Raw genomic sequence first — 16,610 nt, forward strand, 5'->3', positions numbered from 1 at the left:
GAAAATGAATCTCTAAAATGTCCATGAAACACACACACTCACTCTATCTATCTATCCATCTATCATGCTGCTTTCCATTTCTATTGTGTAACACTACAGATGTAAAATGGAAAATTTCTTAATTAACTTTAACACAAACACACACACACACACACACACCCGTGATATCTTACTGTAAAGACAGTACTTTGACCCCTTCATGCATATTGATCATTACAGTGTTAAGCTGTTTTCTTATATGGCCTGCCCTGCTGTACGCATTGGGATGTGATGGTATATTTTCACATAAGACACTACAGTAGATTTTATATGATTATTATAATATGTACATGTTCAAAAAAGAAATTAACACCATGTCAGTTGTTCTGTAGCCTACTGAGTTACACATTTGAGATATTTGTACCTAACATTTCTTTTTATTCCACTTTATATATTTCTACTTTTTGATTGACATCTTGTTTGCATATAAAAACGTATGAAAATGTAAAAATAATAAAACCATCAATTGATAAAAAAAAAAGTAATAATAATAAAAAATTACCACATTAGTTTGTCCCTTGAATGTGTATTTATTTCATCTGGAGCTGAAGAATAATTTGACTGTGTTGTAAACGGTATAACCTACTGTTTGCATTGGGATGTGATGGTATATTTTCACCTCAGACACTACAGTAGATTGTATACGATTAATATAATATTCACATGTTCAAAAAAGAAATGCAGTTGTTCTGTAGCCTTTTTTCATTCCACTTTATATATTTCTACTTTTTGCTTGACAAGCTTTAGCATGTTAGCATATAAAAAGTATGAAAATGTAAAAATAAAATATTATAACCTGTGTGTGACATTGTACATCTCTTCTAACAAACAATAAAAATAAAAATAAATTCTTCTAAATGATAAAACAATTCATTGATTTAAAATATTTTAATAAAATAACCACCACGTCAGTTTGTCTCATTCATGAATGTTTATTTATTTCATCATCTGGAGCTGAAGAATAGTTTGACTGTGTTGTTGTAAACGGTGTTAGAAAGTTCCAGAGGATCTTCGTCCCTCGCTGCTGCCATCACCTCCAGGACTTGACTGAGAAAGACAAATTGTGAATTATATATTAATACATTGGTACTGACCGTGGCAAACTATGCTTTGTACCGTACGCAATTTAGTCACTTTTTTAAATATATAAAACCAAACTTAAAAACAAAATGTTGCTTCAATTAATTTATTAATTTAGTTGGGAAACGTGTAATAAACGGGATAATGTATAGCGAACAGAGTCCATCATGAGAAATAAAGACCAAGGCTGTGTTTGTAAAAGCCCTACTAACGTCCTCCCTCCTACATACTCAACATGTACATACTACACACTGTCTACTTAACCATCCATTGTGTATGCGAGGTTCGTTGGATCGTTTACACTGAAGTATACAGAAGCAATAAAGAATTTAAAAAAAAAACTTCTGTGTCGTTTGGAAAGACGCAATGCATTGTGGGGCGGTTGAGTAGGAAAAGTAACCTATCGATCCATACACAAAATCTTCCCGGGATTAAGTACTCATCCGGGCATATCTCTTCTACACAAACTCGCATACACAACCACAACATTCTCAAATTGAGGTGAAAATGAGTATGAGCAGGACGTTAGTAGGGCTTTTAGTATGAATAGGACGTTAGTAGGGCTTTAGTATGAGTAGGACGTTAGTAGGGCTTTTAGTATGAATAGGACGTTAGTAGGGCTTTAGTATGAGTAGGACGTTAGTAGGGCTTTTAGTATGAGTAGGACATTAGTAGGGCTTTTAGTATGAGTAGGACATTAGTAGGGCTTTTAGTATGAGTAGCACGTTAGTAGGGCTTTTAGTATGAGTAAGACGTTAGTAGGGCTTTTAGTATGAGTAAGACGTTAGTAGGGCTTTTAGTATGAGTAGGACGTTAGTAGGGCTTTAGTATGAGTAGGACATTAGTAGGGCTTTAGTATGAGTAGCACGTTAGTAGGGCTTTAGTATGAGTAGGACATTAGTAGGGCTTTAGTATAAGTAGCACGTTAGTAGGGCTTTTAGTATGAGTAGGACGTTAGTAGGGCTTTTAGTATGAGTAGGACGTTAATGGGGTTTTTAGTATGAGTAGGACGTTAGTAGGGTTTTTAGTATGAGTAGGACGTTAGTAGGCCTTTAGTATGAATAGGACGTCAATAGGGCTTTAGTATGAGTAGGACGTTAGTAGGGCTTTTAGTATGAGTAGGACGTAGGGCTTTTAGTATGAGTAGCACGTTAGTAGGGCTTTAGTATGAGTAGCACGTTAGTAGGGCTTTTAGTATGAGTAGGACGTTAGTAGGGCTTTAGTATGAATAGGACGTTAGTAGGGCTTTTAGTAAGAGTAGGACGTTAGCAGGGCCTTTAGTATGAGTAGGACGTTAATAGGGCTTTTAGTATGAGTAGGACATTAGTAGGGCTTTTAGTATGAGTAGGACATTAGTATGGCTTTAGTATGAGTAGCACGTTAGTAGGGCTTTTAGTATGAGTAGGACGTTAGTATGGCTTTAGTATGAGTAGCACGTTAGTAAGGCTTTTAGTATGAGTAGGACGTTAGTAGGGCTTTTAGTATGAGTAGGACGTTAGTAGGGCTTTTAGTATGAGTAAGACGTTAGTAGGGCTTTTAGTATGAGTAGGACGTTAGTATGGCTTTAGTATGAGTAGCACGTTAGTAGGGCTTTTAGTATGAGTAGGACGTTAGTATGGCTTTAGTATGAGTAGCACGTTAGTAGGGCTTTTAGTATGAGTAGGACATTAGTATGGCTTTAGTATGAGTAGCACGTTAGTAGGGCTTTTTAGTATGAGTAGAACGTCAGTAGGCCTTTTCAAACACAGCCAAACAAATAGACATTAACTCACATGATGTGACAGGGCTCGTTGCGGTCCTTCAGACAGTGTCCGGCCTCCCATTTCTTCTTCGTGGGAAATGTAGTTTTAACGTGTTTGGATCCAGCGTGAGTGTTCTTCACGCCGCACCACGGGGCGTCTGGGAGGGAGGAACACAGGCACACAGATGGAACCAGTTTAAAGACCTACATCATACTTCACCGGTGGAAATATGAAGGTGTATTGAACTCTGAGATCCTATGTAGTATAAATGTGCAAAAATGTTAGAAATCGGTTCATCCTAGCCTGAGAAAAGGCTGAAAGAGTGTTTTAAGGTCTCACTGACTATCATAATAGCGATTATATAATGACGCCGGTTTGATGCCGATTGCTGGTTCTGTATGGGTGAATTATTCCTTTAATAACAATAATAACAATACGATAAAGGCATTATTATTACGGATTCAAATGTAAGATTTATTTGGGGGAAAAAAGGGAAAATTAAATGTGTTAATTTATTCTGTATTATATACACACTGTATATATTTTAAATTTTTATTCAACAAAGTCATATCCTCACTTATGGTACATGGAACCAGTTTTAAGGTGGAGTCAGTGATTCAGGAGAATGCTTGTTGTCAAAATCACTTTTTTTTCAGAACATCCAGTGTTAATACACAGCCTAGGCTCTGTACACCGGTACGTAAACAAAGGGGCCTACTGTAAGCTAGCAACATGCCAGTTTACAGAGCCTAGGCTGTATATATTTTTTTTTCAGCGCACACAGTATGGAATGGTAGTGGATCATGAGGAGATATTCACTGATTCGGACAGAAAGTGATTTTTAACAAGCATTCTCCAGAATCACTGACTGCACCTTTAATCACAATATTAACAACAGGATGATAAAATAATCCTATTGGTTAAATGACTCACCGGTTTCTATCATGAGTCTCTCAGTCGGGATGGACTTCATGGCTTCAATATTTGCTTCTGTTTTCAAGGAACTGAAAAAATACAAATAACAAAATGGCCACAGTTCAGTATAAATGTGTGTTCCAGTCCCCATACTTCCCTACTATTTAGTATGCCAGAAAAAGATTTAGGATGTCCCAATACATGCACGTCAATTGTAGTATGCTGAAAATACATAAATGCCCCACTAACTCCAAAAGTGTTTTGGAGTATTTGTCTTTATTCTTGACATTTCTCGACATAATAAAAAAAAATCTTCCTTATCCTAGTTTTTTTTTCTCTCCTGTGGCCCTAAAACTCTTCTGTACTTTAGTATGTAGTGTAGTAAAAAGAAAGAGTATGTGATTTGGAACGCAGGGGCAGTTTCTATTGTTTCAAATGAGAATATTAGAGAAATTAGAAACCTAATGTATGAAATTTTGGTATGTATTTAAGAAAAAAATTTATGGGTTAAATTTATTAAAAAAAACATTATAAATGTGTACTGTTCATTGGACAAATTGTATTTTGATGCTTTGGCAACAGCTTTGTACATTATTTTATAACATGGTATTTTAGTGACATCTAGTGGCTAAATTGTAGATAGCAATGATCTTTGTCTGTGTCTCTACCCCTCTCCTTTGTGAACATTTACAGAAGCTACGGTGGCCTTCAAGGACAAGAAGCTAGTTACTAAAGATGGCAACATCCACCACTGCCTCAAGTCTTTCCACAATATCAAGTGATGAGGTGAAGATGTATTTAGTTATTTATTCTATAGTACTTCTTCTTCTTCTTGGTCTTCCAACAGGTGCATTTCCCCAGGACGCCCACTATATATAAAAACGTGTAAGGCTGTTAAGTTTGTCTGTTCTGTGCTACTGTAGATACAGTATTATAGACTAATCAAACATACTAAGTATTCCTCTCACCATCCGTTGATTCCAATATAAAGGTCGAGGTCGATGAGAGCAGCAGCATCTTCAGCCGTCCCGTCAAATGAGTGAACCTGGGAGAAACAAATTAGTACAAATTAATTATAATTACAAATTATTTAAAGGTGGAGTCAGAGATTCTGGAGAAAAGTGAGTGAGTGAGTGAGTGAGTGAGTGAGTGAGTGAGTGAGTGAGTGAGTGGGTGCATGTGTGCGTGCATGTGTGCGTGCGAGTGTGTGCCTGTGTGTGTGTGTGTGTGCATGTGTGCGTGCGAGTGTGTGCCTGTGTGTGCCTGTGTGTGCCTGTGTGTGTGTGTGTGTGTGTGTGCGTGCATTCATGCGTGTGTGTGTTTGTTTGTGTGTGCGTGCCTGGAGTATTTCAAACCAAGCATGCAGAGTATACCTCAGAGTGTATATATATATAGTAAATAATATAGTAGTAATATAACAGAGTATATTGTAGAAAATAAATGTCCTCACCACTCCTCCGACACATCTGTCTCTGTTCCTCTTCATGATGTCTGTCAAACCAGGGAGAAAACAGTCAAATTATTTGTGTATTTAGAAAAAAAAAAATAACGTTGATTTTCTTTGGTAACATGAATAATATTAACCGGCTGCTTTTTTCATATATATTTCATTTCCTGCAATACAATGAATTACTTGAAGGTGCTACGAGGAACTTTGAAATATTTCTGAAACAATCTAATTGTTCCTCTGATGATCATAAATTACATGTAACAGCAAACATGACCATCAGTGCAAATAATGCTATTTTTATATAGTTTTTCTTAATGCCTTTTTCATCAACAGCTGGCGTAGTAAAAACACTACCGCTTAAGTCAAAAGGGAACCCCTAGAATTAACACAGACTGAAAGTTCCTAGGAGCACATTTTAATATGAATTTGGGTGAATAGAATTTCTGATGTAATATAGATAGGTATAGATTGTGCACATTTGCATATGCAATGTTTATGTTTGTATGTGTGTTTTGTTTCTGGGTGTATTGGTGTATGAGTGTGTGTATGAATGGGTGAATGTGGTAAGAAATGTGAAGCGCTTTGGGGCTGAGAAAATTGGCTAAAAAGTCAAGTCCATTTATGTAATGTTCATTTGTGAAAGAAAGAAAGAAAGAAAGAAAGAAAGAAAGAAAGAAAGAAAGAAAGAAAGAAAGAAAGAAAGAAAGAAAGAAAGAAAGAAAGAAAGAAAGAAAGAAAGAAAGAAAGAAAGAAAGAAAGAAAGAAAGAAAGAAAGAAAGAAAGAAAGAAAGAAAGAAAAAAAGAAAGAAAGAAAGAAAGAAAGAAATGCCCACGACCGATTCAAACGTACCGATGAATTCCTGATGGGAGTTTCTACAGTGCAGGAACATGGGCAGCTTGGTCTCCTCCGCCAAGTCAAACTGCTTCTCAAAGTATCTGGTGAAAATGAATAACAATAATAATGAATTGGATTTATATAGCACTTTTCTAGGCACTCAAAGCTCTTTACAGGGTTCCAAGTTCCATTCATTCACACACATCATACCGGTGTCAGAAGTGTGGCTGCCATTCAGCGCCTACGGCCCCTCAGACCACCACCTCAAACATACAGCAGTCATACACATTCACACGAGGCAAGGTGGGTGAAGTGTCTTGCCCAAGGACACAACAACCATGACACAAGTAGCAGGGAAACTGATTAAAAACTTGAATTACAAAATAAAATAAAAAGTAGTAAAATGTTTAGAAGCCAGTTATGTGGTTTGGGAGGTTAGAGCATCCTATAATAATCAATACAGTCAAATACACTTACTTTAGTTGAGTCTCCTTTGGGCAAAACTCCAACCGGTCGAAATCTGGAAGAAAATACACAGTGTATGTATCAAATTTCGTAAACAAAATAAATACAATATATCATTAAATATTCAATATTTGGGGGGGCGCTTGTGGTGTAGTGGTTAGAGACAGTTTTTTTATTTTATTTTTTTTATTTTAACCTTTATTTATACAGGTAAATCCCATTGAGACCGAAGACTCTTTTACAAGGGAGACCTGTTTTTCCTTTCCCACGTTACCATTCACACACACATTCATACACCGATAGCAGTCTAACTATCGACATTCACACGAGGCAAGGTGGGTGAAGTGTCTTGCCCAAGGACACAACAACTATCACACAGGTGGCAGGGCGGGGATCGAACCTCCAACCCTTTGATCATCGTCCGACCCGCTCTACCAACTGAGCCACAGTCGCCCCAGTCGAGACAGTTAACACACCCAGTACACACCCAGTCCACACTCCCCGATGGCCACCACCTTGTCTGTGTGAGCTTTGGCCAGATCCATCAGTCCAGAGAAATACTCAGATTCTCCATTCTGCTCAAACTCTGAGCAGCGCGTCGGATGGCAGCCCACCGTACACGCAAACTCCGCTGTTAGAAAAGGAGGGAGATAGTTAAAGGTGCAGTGTGTAATATCTGAATATTAAGCAGCATCTAGTGGTAAGATTCTAGATGTCAGCGCTCCCTTGCTAACCCCTCCCCTTTGGGAGAATTTACAGAAGCTACGGTGGCCTTCAAGGACAAGAAGCTATAGTTACTAAAGATGGCATCATCCACCACTGCCTCAAGTCTTTCCACAATATCAAGTGATGAGGTGAAGATGTATTTAGTTATTTATTCTATAGTACTTCTTCTTCTTCTTGGTCTTCCAACAGGTGCATTTCCCCAGGACGCCCACTATATATAAAATCGCATAAGGCCGTTAAGTTTGTCTGTGTGTGTTGGTTACCTCTGCTCTCGGCTAGTTTAAGAGCCTCTTTGCTGTCTTCAAGGTTTCCTCCTGTGATCATAAACTGAAAAAGAAAAAAATAAAGTTTGAAATTACCTTTTGAAAGAACGATAATGATCTCAAAATGTATCAGTGCTTGGAAAACATTATGTTTTTGCTGCAGTGTCTCGCCTTGATTTACAGGAAGGACCAGGAAGGGGAGTTTGAATCAAGATGGAAAAATGGGTTGAATTAATATAAAAGAAAAGTGAACGACACCACACATTAGGAGGATCAAATTTTTTTTTTTTTTTTTTTTTTTTTTTATATTCTTCAGATCAACTATACAGTAATTACTTCCACTTAAAAACAATATGTTTTACAAGGGGTCACAACATTCCTACCCTCTTACATATCTAATCAAGTCAACAGGAGAATATGTCCAGAAGTACAAGAAAAGAGAAGAAATAAAAAAATAATCAACATTGAAAATAAACAATGTAAACAGTGTAAAACATCAACTTAAAACAAAACATGGGTTGATGATGTTGCATTTCCAGTAAGGGAGACAGCTCACATGTCACTGTTAGTTTATTTATTGTCATTTACTTTATCATAATTATTTTATTTTTGTTTCCTCCCACTGTCTTTTAGACTAGAATATACATGTGGGTGTGTATAAGAATTGTTATTTCAATCACAATGTGGCTTTATTTGACACTGTTCTTTCATCATGATGTAATCTTTGCATACATGTGGTTTTGTTTGTGTAAAAAAAGTAAATAAAAATGTAAGTGTTAAGAAAAAGAAGAGGTGTCTGTATGCATTGTCTACCTTCTGAACTCCGGCTTTCAGCGCTCTGTCGATGATTTGATCAAAGTCGTCTGTTAAAAATACAAAGACACAACTGCTCTCACATCAACTGCTTTCATAACAGACAAAATAAAGTTTAAAAAAATAAGTCAATAAGTTATTACTGTCTATTGTAGGTATTGGTCTTTGTTTTGTAGAAAAAAAATAAATAAAAAATTAACTTAAAAAAATATAATCAGGGTGGTGTAGTGGTTAGACCCCCGCCCTCCATAGAGTCTCAGTCCTCTTCACAGCAGCAGACCCGGGTTAGAATACAGCCCGGGTCGTTCTCTGCATGTCATTCCCCTCTCTGTCTGTCTGTCTGTCTGTCTGTCTGTCTGTCTGTCTGTCTGTCTGTCTGTCTGTCCTCTTCACAGCAGACCCGGGTTAGAATCCAGCCCGGGTCGTTCTCTGCATGTCATTCCCCTCTCTGACACATTTCATCTCTGTCTCTACAACACTGTATAATAAAAGCAAAAAATCTAAAAAAAAAAAAAAAAAAAATTATAAATTAAAATGTCTGCCTCACCGTCATGTTTCTGCTTGCCTCTGTAGCTTCCTCTGAACATGGGATCTGTCAGGTTCACACCAATATCTGGAATTTATTGATAAAAAAACAATAATTAATTGTCGACAATTCCTGTTTTAAGTCTGTGATACTGGAGGTATTTTATGAGAATATTTACCACAATCTTGACTCTACATAGTTTTATAACCCTAATAGTTAAAGGTGGAGTCAGTGATTCTGGAGAACGCTTGTTGTCAAAATCACTTTGTCAAAATCAGTGAATATCTCCTCATGATCCATTAGGTCTGTCTGTGTGTGCATTTAAAATGAATACAGTGTTGTTAACACACAGCCTAAGCTCTGTAAACAGGTGAGTAAACAATGGGGAACCACCGTAGCTAGCAACGTGCCTGTTCACAGAGCCTAACCTGTATTAACACCTGATTTATTGGAGTATTGGATCATGACGAGATATTCACTGATTTTGACAGAAAATGATGTCGTCAACAAGCGTTCTCCACAATCACTGACTCCACCTTAGATTTATATTAATCCCTTTTAATGCAAAAAGTATCCACTGCTGTTGACACTATACGCTGTCATTAGGAATTATGAACTTTGTGACATGTTGTGTTGTAATTTCAACCAGTGCTGCTAACTCATAGCTTCCATGCTAACTAACTAAACATGCATTTGTTGTTTTACGGTAAAACAGTACAACAGCATAAAGGGGCACTTCTGCATTCTCTTAATGTTTAGTAATCCAGACATTAAATACACTAAAACAAATGTCTTACCAATGAATTTGTGCTGAGCCATGTTTGAAAGAGCTACGCTTCTAAAAAGAGACACACATGCAGCTCTCACCACTCCCATTACGCTACGATACCGTAATGACCATAGTAGACAAAGAAGCCACGTTCCTAAAATAATTCCAAAAAATTAATAGCTTACTCTATATCTTTCTGGCTTTTTTTCCAGTTTTACCTTTATTTTTTAGACAGTAAAGAGCGTGAAGATAATTTACTTTTTGTAAAGGGTCATTGCCAACATCTGATTTTGAATCCTGACCACAAAAAAAAAAAAAAAAAAAGAATATGTGTGCGCATATTGAAGGTTATATTTATACTATATTTTGTAATATGTTATTTGTTAGAGTTAGTTTCCAGTTGAGTTCACACTACATATTTTACAAAGAGACTGTATAGGCTATAAAAGCAAGTGTAACTGCAGCCTACACATGATAAATATAGGCCTGCTGAATCATGAAATCACAGAAGTAGTCTGTCTCCTTTACGGTAAAATCTATATTTTTAGATGATAAAGACAGTGAATATAATTTAGGCTACTTCTTGTTGTAATGTATAATTGCTTACTTCTGATATTTTTCCCTGACCAAATAAAGGAACACACATACAAATAAAAGGAAAATAGATAGGCCTATGTGTGTATTTGTTCAATATGGGCTTAGTGTCTTTAAAAATAAATGGAAATTATAGTTTTATTTTGTACTGTTATTTTTCCCCATCACTCTTACTGCTTTGGGAGACCATTGAGTTTCTATTTATTTTTGATTTATTTTAATTTCTTCTCTACTTTTCTATTCTTATTTTATCTCTGGGTGTGTGGTTGTTAATTGATGGTTAGGCTTGATGTGTGGTGATGGTATGTCGTGTATTTATTACGTTGTTTGTTTTGTGTTGGTGGAATGTAAATGACTTTTGTGTGTTTTGTTATAACAAAAAATCTGATAAAAATCAAATTAAATATTTGTGCGCATTTTTCACGTGCTTACGGTCATATCGTCCAATGAGACACAAAGTCCCAGAATGCACCGCGCTACCTCTGCGAGAAGGTGACAGCGGTCGGTGGAAAAATGGCGACCGCATATCTCAGTCACCAGCAGAAAGTGTTGCGACTTTACAAGAAATCACTGCGGCACCTCGAGTCGTGGTGCATATTTAGGTAAGAAAAGACATCTCCGCTTTAGCTGGTTGGTTCAAATAGCGAATCACATACAGAATAGGCCACAGGGACGCTGAATCTACAAGCTAAGCTAACTGTTAGCCAAGCTAGGTCACTCTCAAAAACACAGACCCTCTCACACACACACGTCTATTCACACTAGCATATCTCTGACTCTGGCTTATGTAGTTTAAAACTGATTTTGGTCAAAGATAAATTGTTATTTTCTACAGCTGTACAAGGCGCGAGCTGGTATTTAGGTCAAAGCTAAACAGCCCAAATACGGTCTGACACATGTGAATTCATTAAATGTGCCTTTATTTGTTATGATTTTGATTATTATGGCTTACAGTTTATGAAAACCCCAAATTCAAAATCTCAGAAAATTTGAATATTACATTAAATCAATAATAAATGTATTTTAAATACAGAAATGTTGTCCCTCTATAAAGTATAATCATGCATATGTACTCAGTACTTGGTTTGGGCTCCTTTTGCATGAATTCTTGCCTCAATTCCAATTCATTTTCCATGTTATTCTAATAATACGAGTTTCACCTGTCTGTATATTGATTAAAAATGTGTAGGAAAAAGTTGAACCCTGGGTCTAAAAACTAACTATTGTTATGTTCTTGTTTTAGGAGATAAATACCAGCTCTATGTAATATGTATATTTATATGTAGGATCCCTGGGTGTTAACTGTTTATTATATTATACTAAATCTATAATATATTATACTGAATCAACTTTATTTGTCATTGCACATGTCACAAGTACAGAGCAACGCAATTCCGTTTACAGTTACATCCCGCCAAGAAAAATAAAAAGACAGTGATGACCAATAACACGGGAGACAGGAGGGAGAAACTGACCCCTGACTGAATGATGTATAATTATTTTTCTATGTTTCCATTTATAAATACCGGCTCTATGTAATATGTACGTAATGTATTGATACAAATGTGTAGGATCCCTGGGTGTTAAAGGCCTACTTCACCAGTGGGAATATGAAGGTGTATTGAACTCTGAGATCCTATGTAGTATAAATGTGCAAACATCTTAGAAATCGGTTCATCCTAGCCTGAGAAAAGGCAGAAAGAGTGTTTTATGGTCTCACTGTCTAACACTACATTTTGCACAGTTGTGATGTCACTGTATGTCTCAGAAGAGTTCAATACACCTTCATATTCCCACTGGTGTAGTAGTTTTTATATTATAGTATTATATACTAAATAAATTAATTAATGTATAATTATCTTTCTGTGTTTCATAGATAACTACCGGCTCTATGTATATAATATGTATGTGATGTATTGATAAAAATGTGTAGGATCCCCGGGAGTTTTTTTTTTTTTTTAAGATATTTTTTTGGCATTTTTATGCTTTATTGATAGTGTAGAGACAGAGGTGAAATGGGGCAGAGAGGGGAGTGACATGCAGAGAACGACCGCGGGCTGGAATCGAACCCGGGTCTGCTGCTGGCCGAGGTCCATGGGGGGGACGCCCTGCCAGGATCCCCACCAGGATCCCCGGGTGTTAACTGTTTATTATATTATACTAGATAAATTATTAATGTATAATTATTATTTTTCTGTGTTTCCAGGGATAAGTACCGGTTCTATGCGTGCATGCTGCGGGCGCGTTTCGATGAGAGTAAGCCGGAGAAGGACATGGTGAAAGCCACCATGATGCTGAAGTCCGGGGAGGAAGAGTTCTGGGCTAATCAACACCCCCAGCCGTACATCTTCCCCGACTCACCCGGTGGGACGTCCTATGAAAGATACGAGTGCTACAAGGTCAGTGCACTGCTTAGGGGAGTTTTAGATAATTAAGTTAAAGCCCTACTTCACCAGTGGAAATATGAAGGTGTATTGAACTCTGAGATCCTATGTAGTATAAATTTGCAAACATTTTAGAAATCGGTTCATCCTAGCCTGAGAAAAGGCAGAAAGAGTGTTTTATGGTCTCACTGTCTAACCCTACAGTTTGCCCAGTTGTGATGTACATCACACATTTATACTACATAGGATCTCAGAGTTCAATACACCTTCATATTCCCACTGGTGAAGTAGGTCTTTAAGTTTTCTTTATTAGTCAATTAACACAAGGCACGTTGAAATGAGTCTTTTCACTGTTTAGGAGACTTTAAATAAGTACTGCTTGTGCTAATATTGTTTATTCATGATTCATTTTTTTCTTCACATATTTTCACGATTATATCCTCTTAGAAAAAAAGTTTAAAAACCCGAGTTCATGAACAGAAGGATTTAAAAACAATGGTTTATTTTTAAATGTATCGGCTGGAGTCAGTGATTCTGGAGAACGCTTGTTGTCAAAATCAGTGAATATCTCCTCATGATCCGGTGTGTGTGTGTGTGTGTGTGTGTGTGTGTGTGTGTGTGTGTGTGTGTGTGTGTGTGTGTGTGTGTGTGTGTGTGTGTGTGTGTGTGTGTGTGTGTGTGTGTGTGTGTGTGTGTGTGTGTGTGTGTGTGTGTGTGTGTGTGTGTGTGTGTGTGTGTGTGTGTGTGTGTGTGTGCGCTTGAAAAAAATCCAGTGTTAATACATTGCCTAGGCTACTAAAACTGGAAGATAAACAAAGGGGGCCCATTGTAGTTTGCAACATACCAGTTTACAGAGCCTAGGCTGTATATTAACACCAGTTGATTTATTTTTCAGTTCGCACATAGAGATAATCACTGATTTTGACAACAAGCGTTCTCCAGAATCACTGACTGCAACTTTTTTAATGTATCTAATAAAGAACAGTTAAATATACTTGAATATAAATGGTGGCGACGGTCCTAATGTGTGACTGTGTTTGCTGCAGGCCCCTGAATGGCTGCTGGACCACTGGCACCCGTCAGAGAAGGCCATGTACCCAGACTACTTCTCCAAGAGGGAGCAGTGGAAACAACTCCGGCTGCAGAGCTGGGACAAGGAGGTGGGTGGTCAAGCATCTGGTTTAATTTGTTAGTTTTTTTCTTGTCTTAAAAAAAGAAAAAAATTATGAGATCTGTCAAAATTAATTATTATTATTTTATAATTTCTCCAAAAAGTTAAATCACTAAATACTAATTAATTCAGATTTTTTTCTTTTTAATGTATTTATTCTTTTACAAAAAAGTACCAAAAATTACAATAACAGTCAAACATACAATACAATGTCAGAACACAATAACATTTCACATAAAATGTCTGTACCAATTAGTTCCCGGCGCGCGCCAAAAGGTATTTTTTCTTTTTCCTTTTTTTTTTTTTTTTCTCCATGTCACTTTCGGGGCTTCGTACATTTGTAATAGTTATAATAGAACAGAGTATCTCTTACTAAAAAGGGCTTATTTCCTTATATAAGTATAAAGTTGTCTATATGACTTGGGACACATTTGCAAATGCAACCGAGTACTTCCTCAAAAGATTGATTTTTTTCCAAATAACTTTTGACAATGTTACACTGCTAGAGTAAAATATATTTAATTATTTAGTTGATAAGTTGTATTTAACCTAAACACAAAAACATTTAGACATTTCCACCGAACTCCACGTTTAATTAGCAGAAAGTGTATAATAGATGTTATTATGAAATATGTCCAGTAGGTGGCAGTAGAGCTTTGTTGGAGTCCTGATATTTCTGTCAATGTAACAAAGGAAATAGTTTACTGAAATTACTTTAAATTAAACCTGCAGTATGTAGAATGTTGGGTTTTATTTCCTAGCAGATTTTGTAGAAAGTAATTATAATATCCATAAGTACATTTAATTTAGTGCATAATAGCTGATTTTTATTTTTATTTTTTTTCCCCTTAGAAAGGGTCTCATATATGTCCATATTTCTGCATATTTTGGACCAAGGCCTAGTGCCGCCATCTTGAAAGTGTCATAGTTGGAATGTCATCAGGTGCATTGTTTAAAATTTTGAATTGTTCTTGTCCTTGAAGGCCACTGTAGCTTCTGTTATTATTCAAAAGGGTTGGGGTTACCCAGGGAGCGTTGCATTCTAGAACTTTGTAGAACTTTCTTGATGATGTCATATTACACACTGCACCTTTAAAGTCAGTATATAATAGTTAATGATAAAGGTTGGAACAATGAGACTGTATGGTGTTGCTCTCTACAGCGGGTAGAAATAAAGAATGAAAACAATTGGTTGAAGAAAAATGTACCAAAAAATAAATAAAAAAAACTAATGGTATCCAACTAAACATATGAATAAAGTGAATGTACATTTAGGTCCAGAATGTCATGTCATGAGATATCTGAATTTACTGAAGCAAATATTATAAATGCTGAATAAATTTAACAATTATAAGATAAAAAAAAAATACACAAAAAATAATAATAATAAAAATTTAAAAAATCGCCATTTCCCCCCTCTCAGTGTGTTGTTAATTGAACAATTCTATGATAAAATAAATACATTTAAAAATTCCAAAAAATTCACCATTTTCCTTCTCTCCGTGTGTGTGTGTGTGTGTGTTCAGGTGGCCCAGCTGCAGGCTGAGACCCAGGTGGGCGGACCCCAATCCGAGGCCCTTCCCCCGGCTAGGAAGGAGGGAGAGCTGCCCCCTCTGTGGTGGCAGTATGTCACCCGCCCCAGGGAGCGCCCCACTTAAATACACACACACACACAAACACACACACAGCTCCTGAGGGCTCACCTACCCTAACAGCAGTGTTAAAACTGGCTTAAACTTCTCTCTCATTGCAACCTGTCTGTGAAGAATTATTTCTTTAGAGTCTAGAGGTTAAAAAAAAAACTGAGAAAACATTCACACTGATTTGTCAGTTTAAGGAGTTTTGGTGACTTGAGAAAATCTGTATATGTATCACTCAATACCTTTAACTGTTCCAATAAATAACTGTATAATTAAACCTGTGTGTGTGTGTGTGTTCTTGAAGTGTGGTGTAGTATCTGTCATTATGACACATTCTAAGGTTAATGTTAAATCAAGAGAGATTTCTTAATTACATACAGAATTAACTATAAGGATAGCCAGGAAGATTGTCTCTCTCGTGAGTGTGTGCAGGGTTACAGGAAATGTGAATTGTTTAGATTCAGGGTCAGGGAAAAGCCATTTAGGTTGTGTACGTAAAGGAGCAGTCAGGAAGATTAACAAGCTAACAACACTAGGGCCTGAAGTCTTGTGGTCGTATCATCATGGTGACGGCTTTCAGTGAGTAGAAATCAGAATTCTTCCATGAAAACCAAACGATTCCGTCCGGTCCGAGTGAGTTACTGGCCTTCAGAGAGTATCGCCCGCCCTGCAGGGAAAACACTGGCTCACAACATCTCACAGTTTTCTATTCAATACTTAAAAGGTGTAGTCAGTGATTCTGGAGAACGCTTGTTGTCAAAATCACTTTTTTTTTAATCAAAATCTGTGAATATCTCCTCATGATCCGCTACCTGTCTGTACTGTGTGTGCTGGAAAAAATCCAGTGTTGGTGTTAATACATAGCCTAGGGTTTTGTAAACGGGCATGTTGCGAGCTATGTGTGGGCTCCTTTGTTTTTACATGCCAGTTTATAGAGCCTAGGCTGTGTATTAACACTTTTTTGGGGGGGCCCACACACACAGACAGGTAGTGGATCATGAGGAGATATTCACTGATTTTGACAACAGGCGTTCTCCAGAATCCTTCCTTAGTCATATTTATTATTAACATTTTTATTTATTATATATATTTTTTTTTAACACATCCAAATATATAATTTTACTACAAATTAAATGTATTACTTATATGTTCATATCAAATCAAATATATACTATAAATTCTTGCACATTTCTCACAA

The 16,610-nt window shown here is 36.7% G+C and overlaps 3 protein-coding genes across 4 annotated transcripts in view; 1 reads left to right on the plus strand and 2 right to left on the minus strand.

Annotated features, from left to right (window-relative positions):
* Nucleotides 1-961: 961 nt before the first annotated feature.
* Nucleotides 962-9,730, minus strand: tatdn1 (TatD DNase domain containing 1; the record flags this gene model as incomplete). Of its 2 annotated transcripts, XM_080044925.1 has the most annotated exons (12): nt 962-1,086; nt 2,892-3,018; nt 3,795-3,865; nt 4,745-4,821; nt 5,227-5,267; nt 6,077-6,162; nt 6,539-6,581; nt 7,014-7,157; nt 7,516-7,579; nt 8,329-8,378; nt 8,876-8,941; nt 9,652-9,730. In XM_080044925.1, 12 exons carry the CDS (start codon nt 9,728-9,730, stop codon nt 984-986), a joined length of 951 nt encoding a protein of 316 aa, XP_079901051.1. In that variant the 3' UTR covers nt 962-983. The 2 variants fall into 2 exon arrangements, with proteins under 2 accessions (XP_079901051.1, XP_079901052.1); XM_080044926.1 differs by lacking the exons at nt 7,516-7,579; nt 8,329-8,378; nt 8,876-8,941; nt 9,652-9,730 and having other exon boundaries at nt 7,003-7,031.
* Nucleotides 9,731-10,697: 967 nt separating this feature from the next.
* Nucleotides 10,698-15,681, plus strand: ndufb9 (NADH:ubiquinone oxidoreductase subunit B9). The gene is made up of 4 exons (XM_080045156.1): nt 10,698-10,819; nt 12,424-12,616; nt 13,648-13,761; nt 15,299-15,681. The coding sequence occupies exons 1-4, from the start codon at nt 10,731-10,733 to the stop codon at nt 15,428-15,430; spliced, it is 528 nt and encodes a 175-aa protein (XP_079901282.1). The 5' UTR covers nt 10,698-10,730; the 3' UTR covers nt 15,431-15,681.
* Nucleotides 15,682-15,944: 263 nt separating this feature from the next.
* Nucleotides 15,945-16,610, minus strand: part of LOC307264070 (fibrinogen-like protein 1) — a gene marked incomplete at both ends in the record, with an annotated part of 7,157 nt that continues 6,491 nt past the window's right edge. Inside the window, one exon of the mRNA XM_080045382.1 lies at nt 15,945-16,079. Coding sequence (XP_079901508.1) covers nt 15,945-16,079 — 135 coding nt within the window. The remainder of the gene's footprint in view (nt 16,080-16,610) is intronic.

Source organism: Ammodytes marinus, assembly GCF_949987685.1.
Source record: "Ammodytes marinus genome assembly, chromosome: 17".
NCBI classification, from domain to species: Eukaryota; Metazoa; Chordata; class Actinopteri; order Uranoscopiformes; family Ammodytidae; genus Ammodytes; species Ammodytes marinus.

Excerpts from the sequence above, each read along its gene's own strand:
- ndufb9 (XM_080045156.1), top strand. The coding sequence starts at position 10,731 with ATGGCGACCGCATATCTCAGTCACCAGCAGAAAGTGTTGCGACTTTAC. Across the intron at positions 10,820-12,423 it reads GAGTCGTGGTGCATATTTAG|GGATAAGTACCGGTTCTATG; the intron begins GTAAGAAAAGAC and ends CTGTGTTTCCAG. Across the intron at positions 13,762-15,298 it reads TGCAGAGCTGGGACAAGGAG|GTGGCCCAGCTGCAGGCTGA; the intron begins GTGGGTGGTCAA and ends GTGTGTGTTCAG.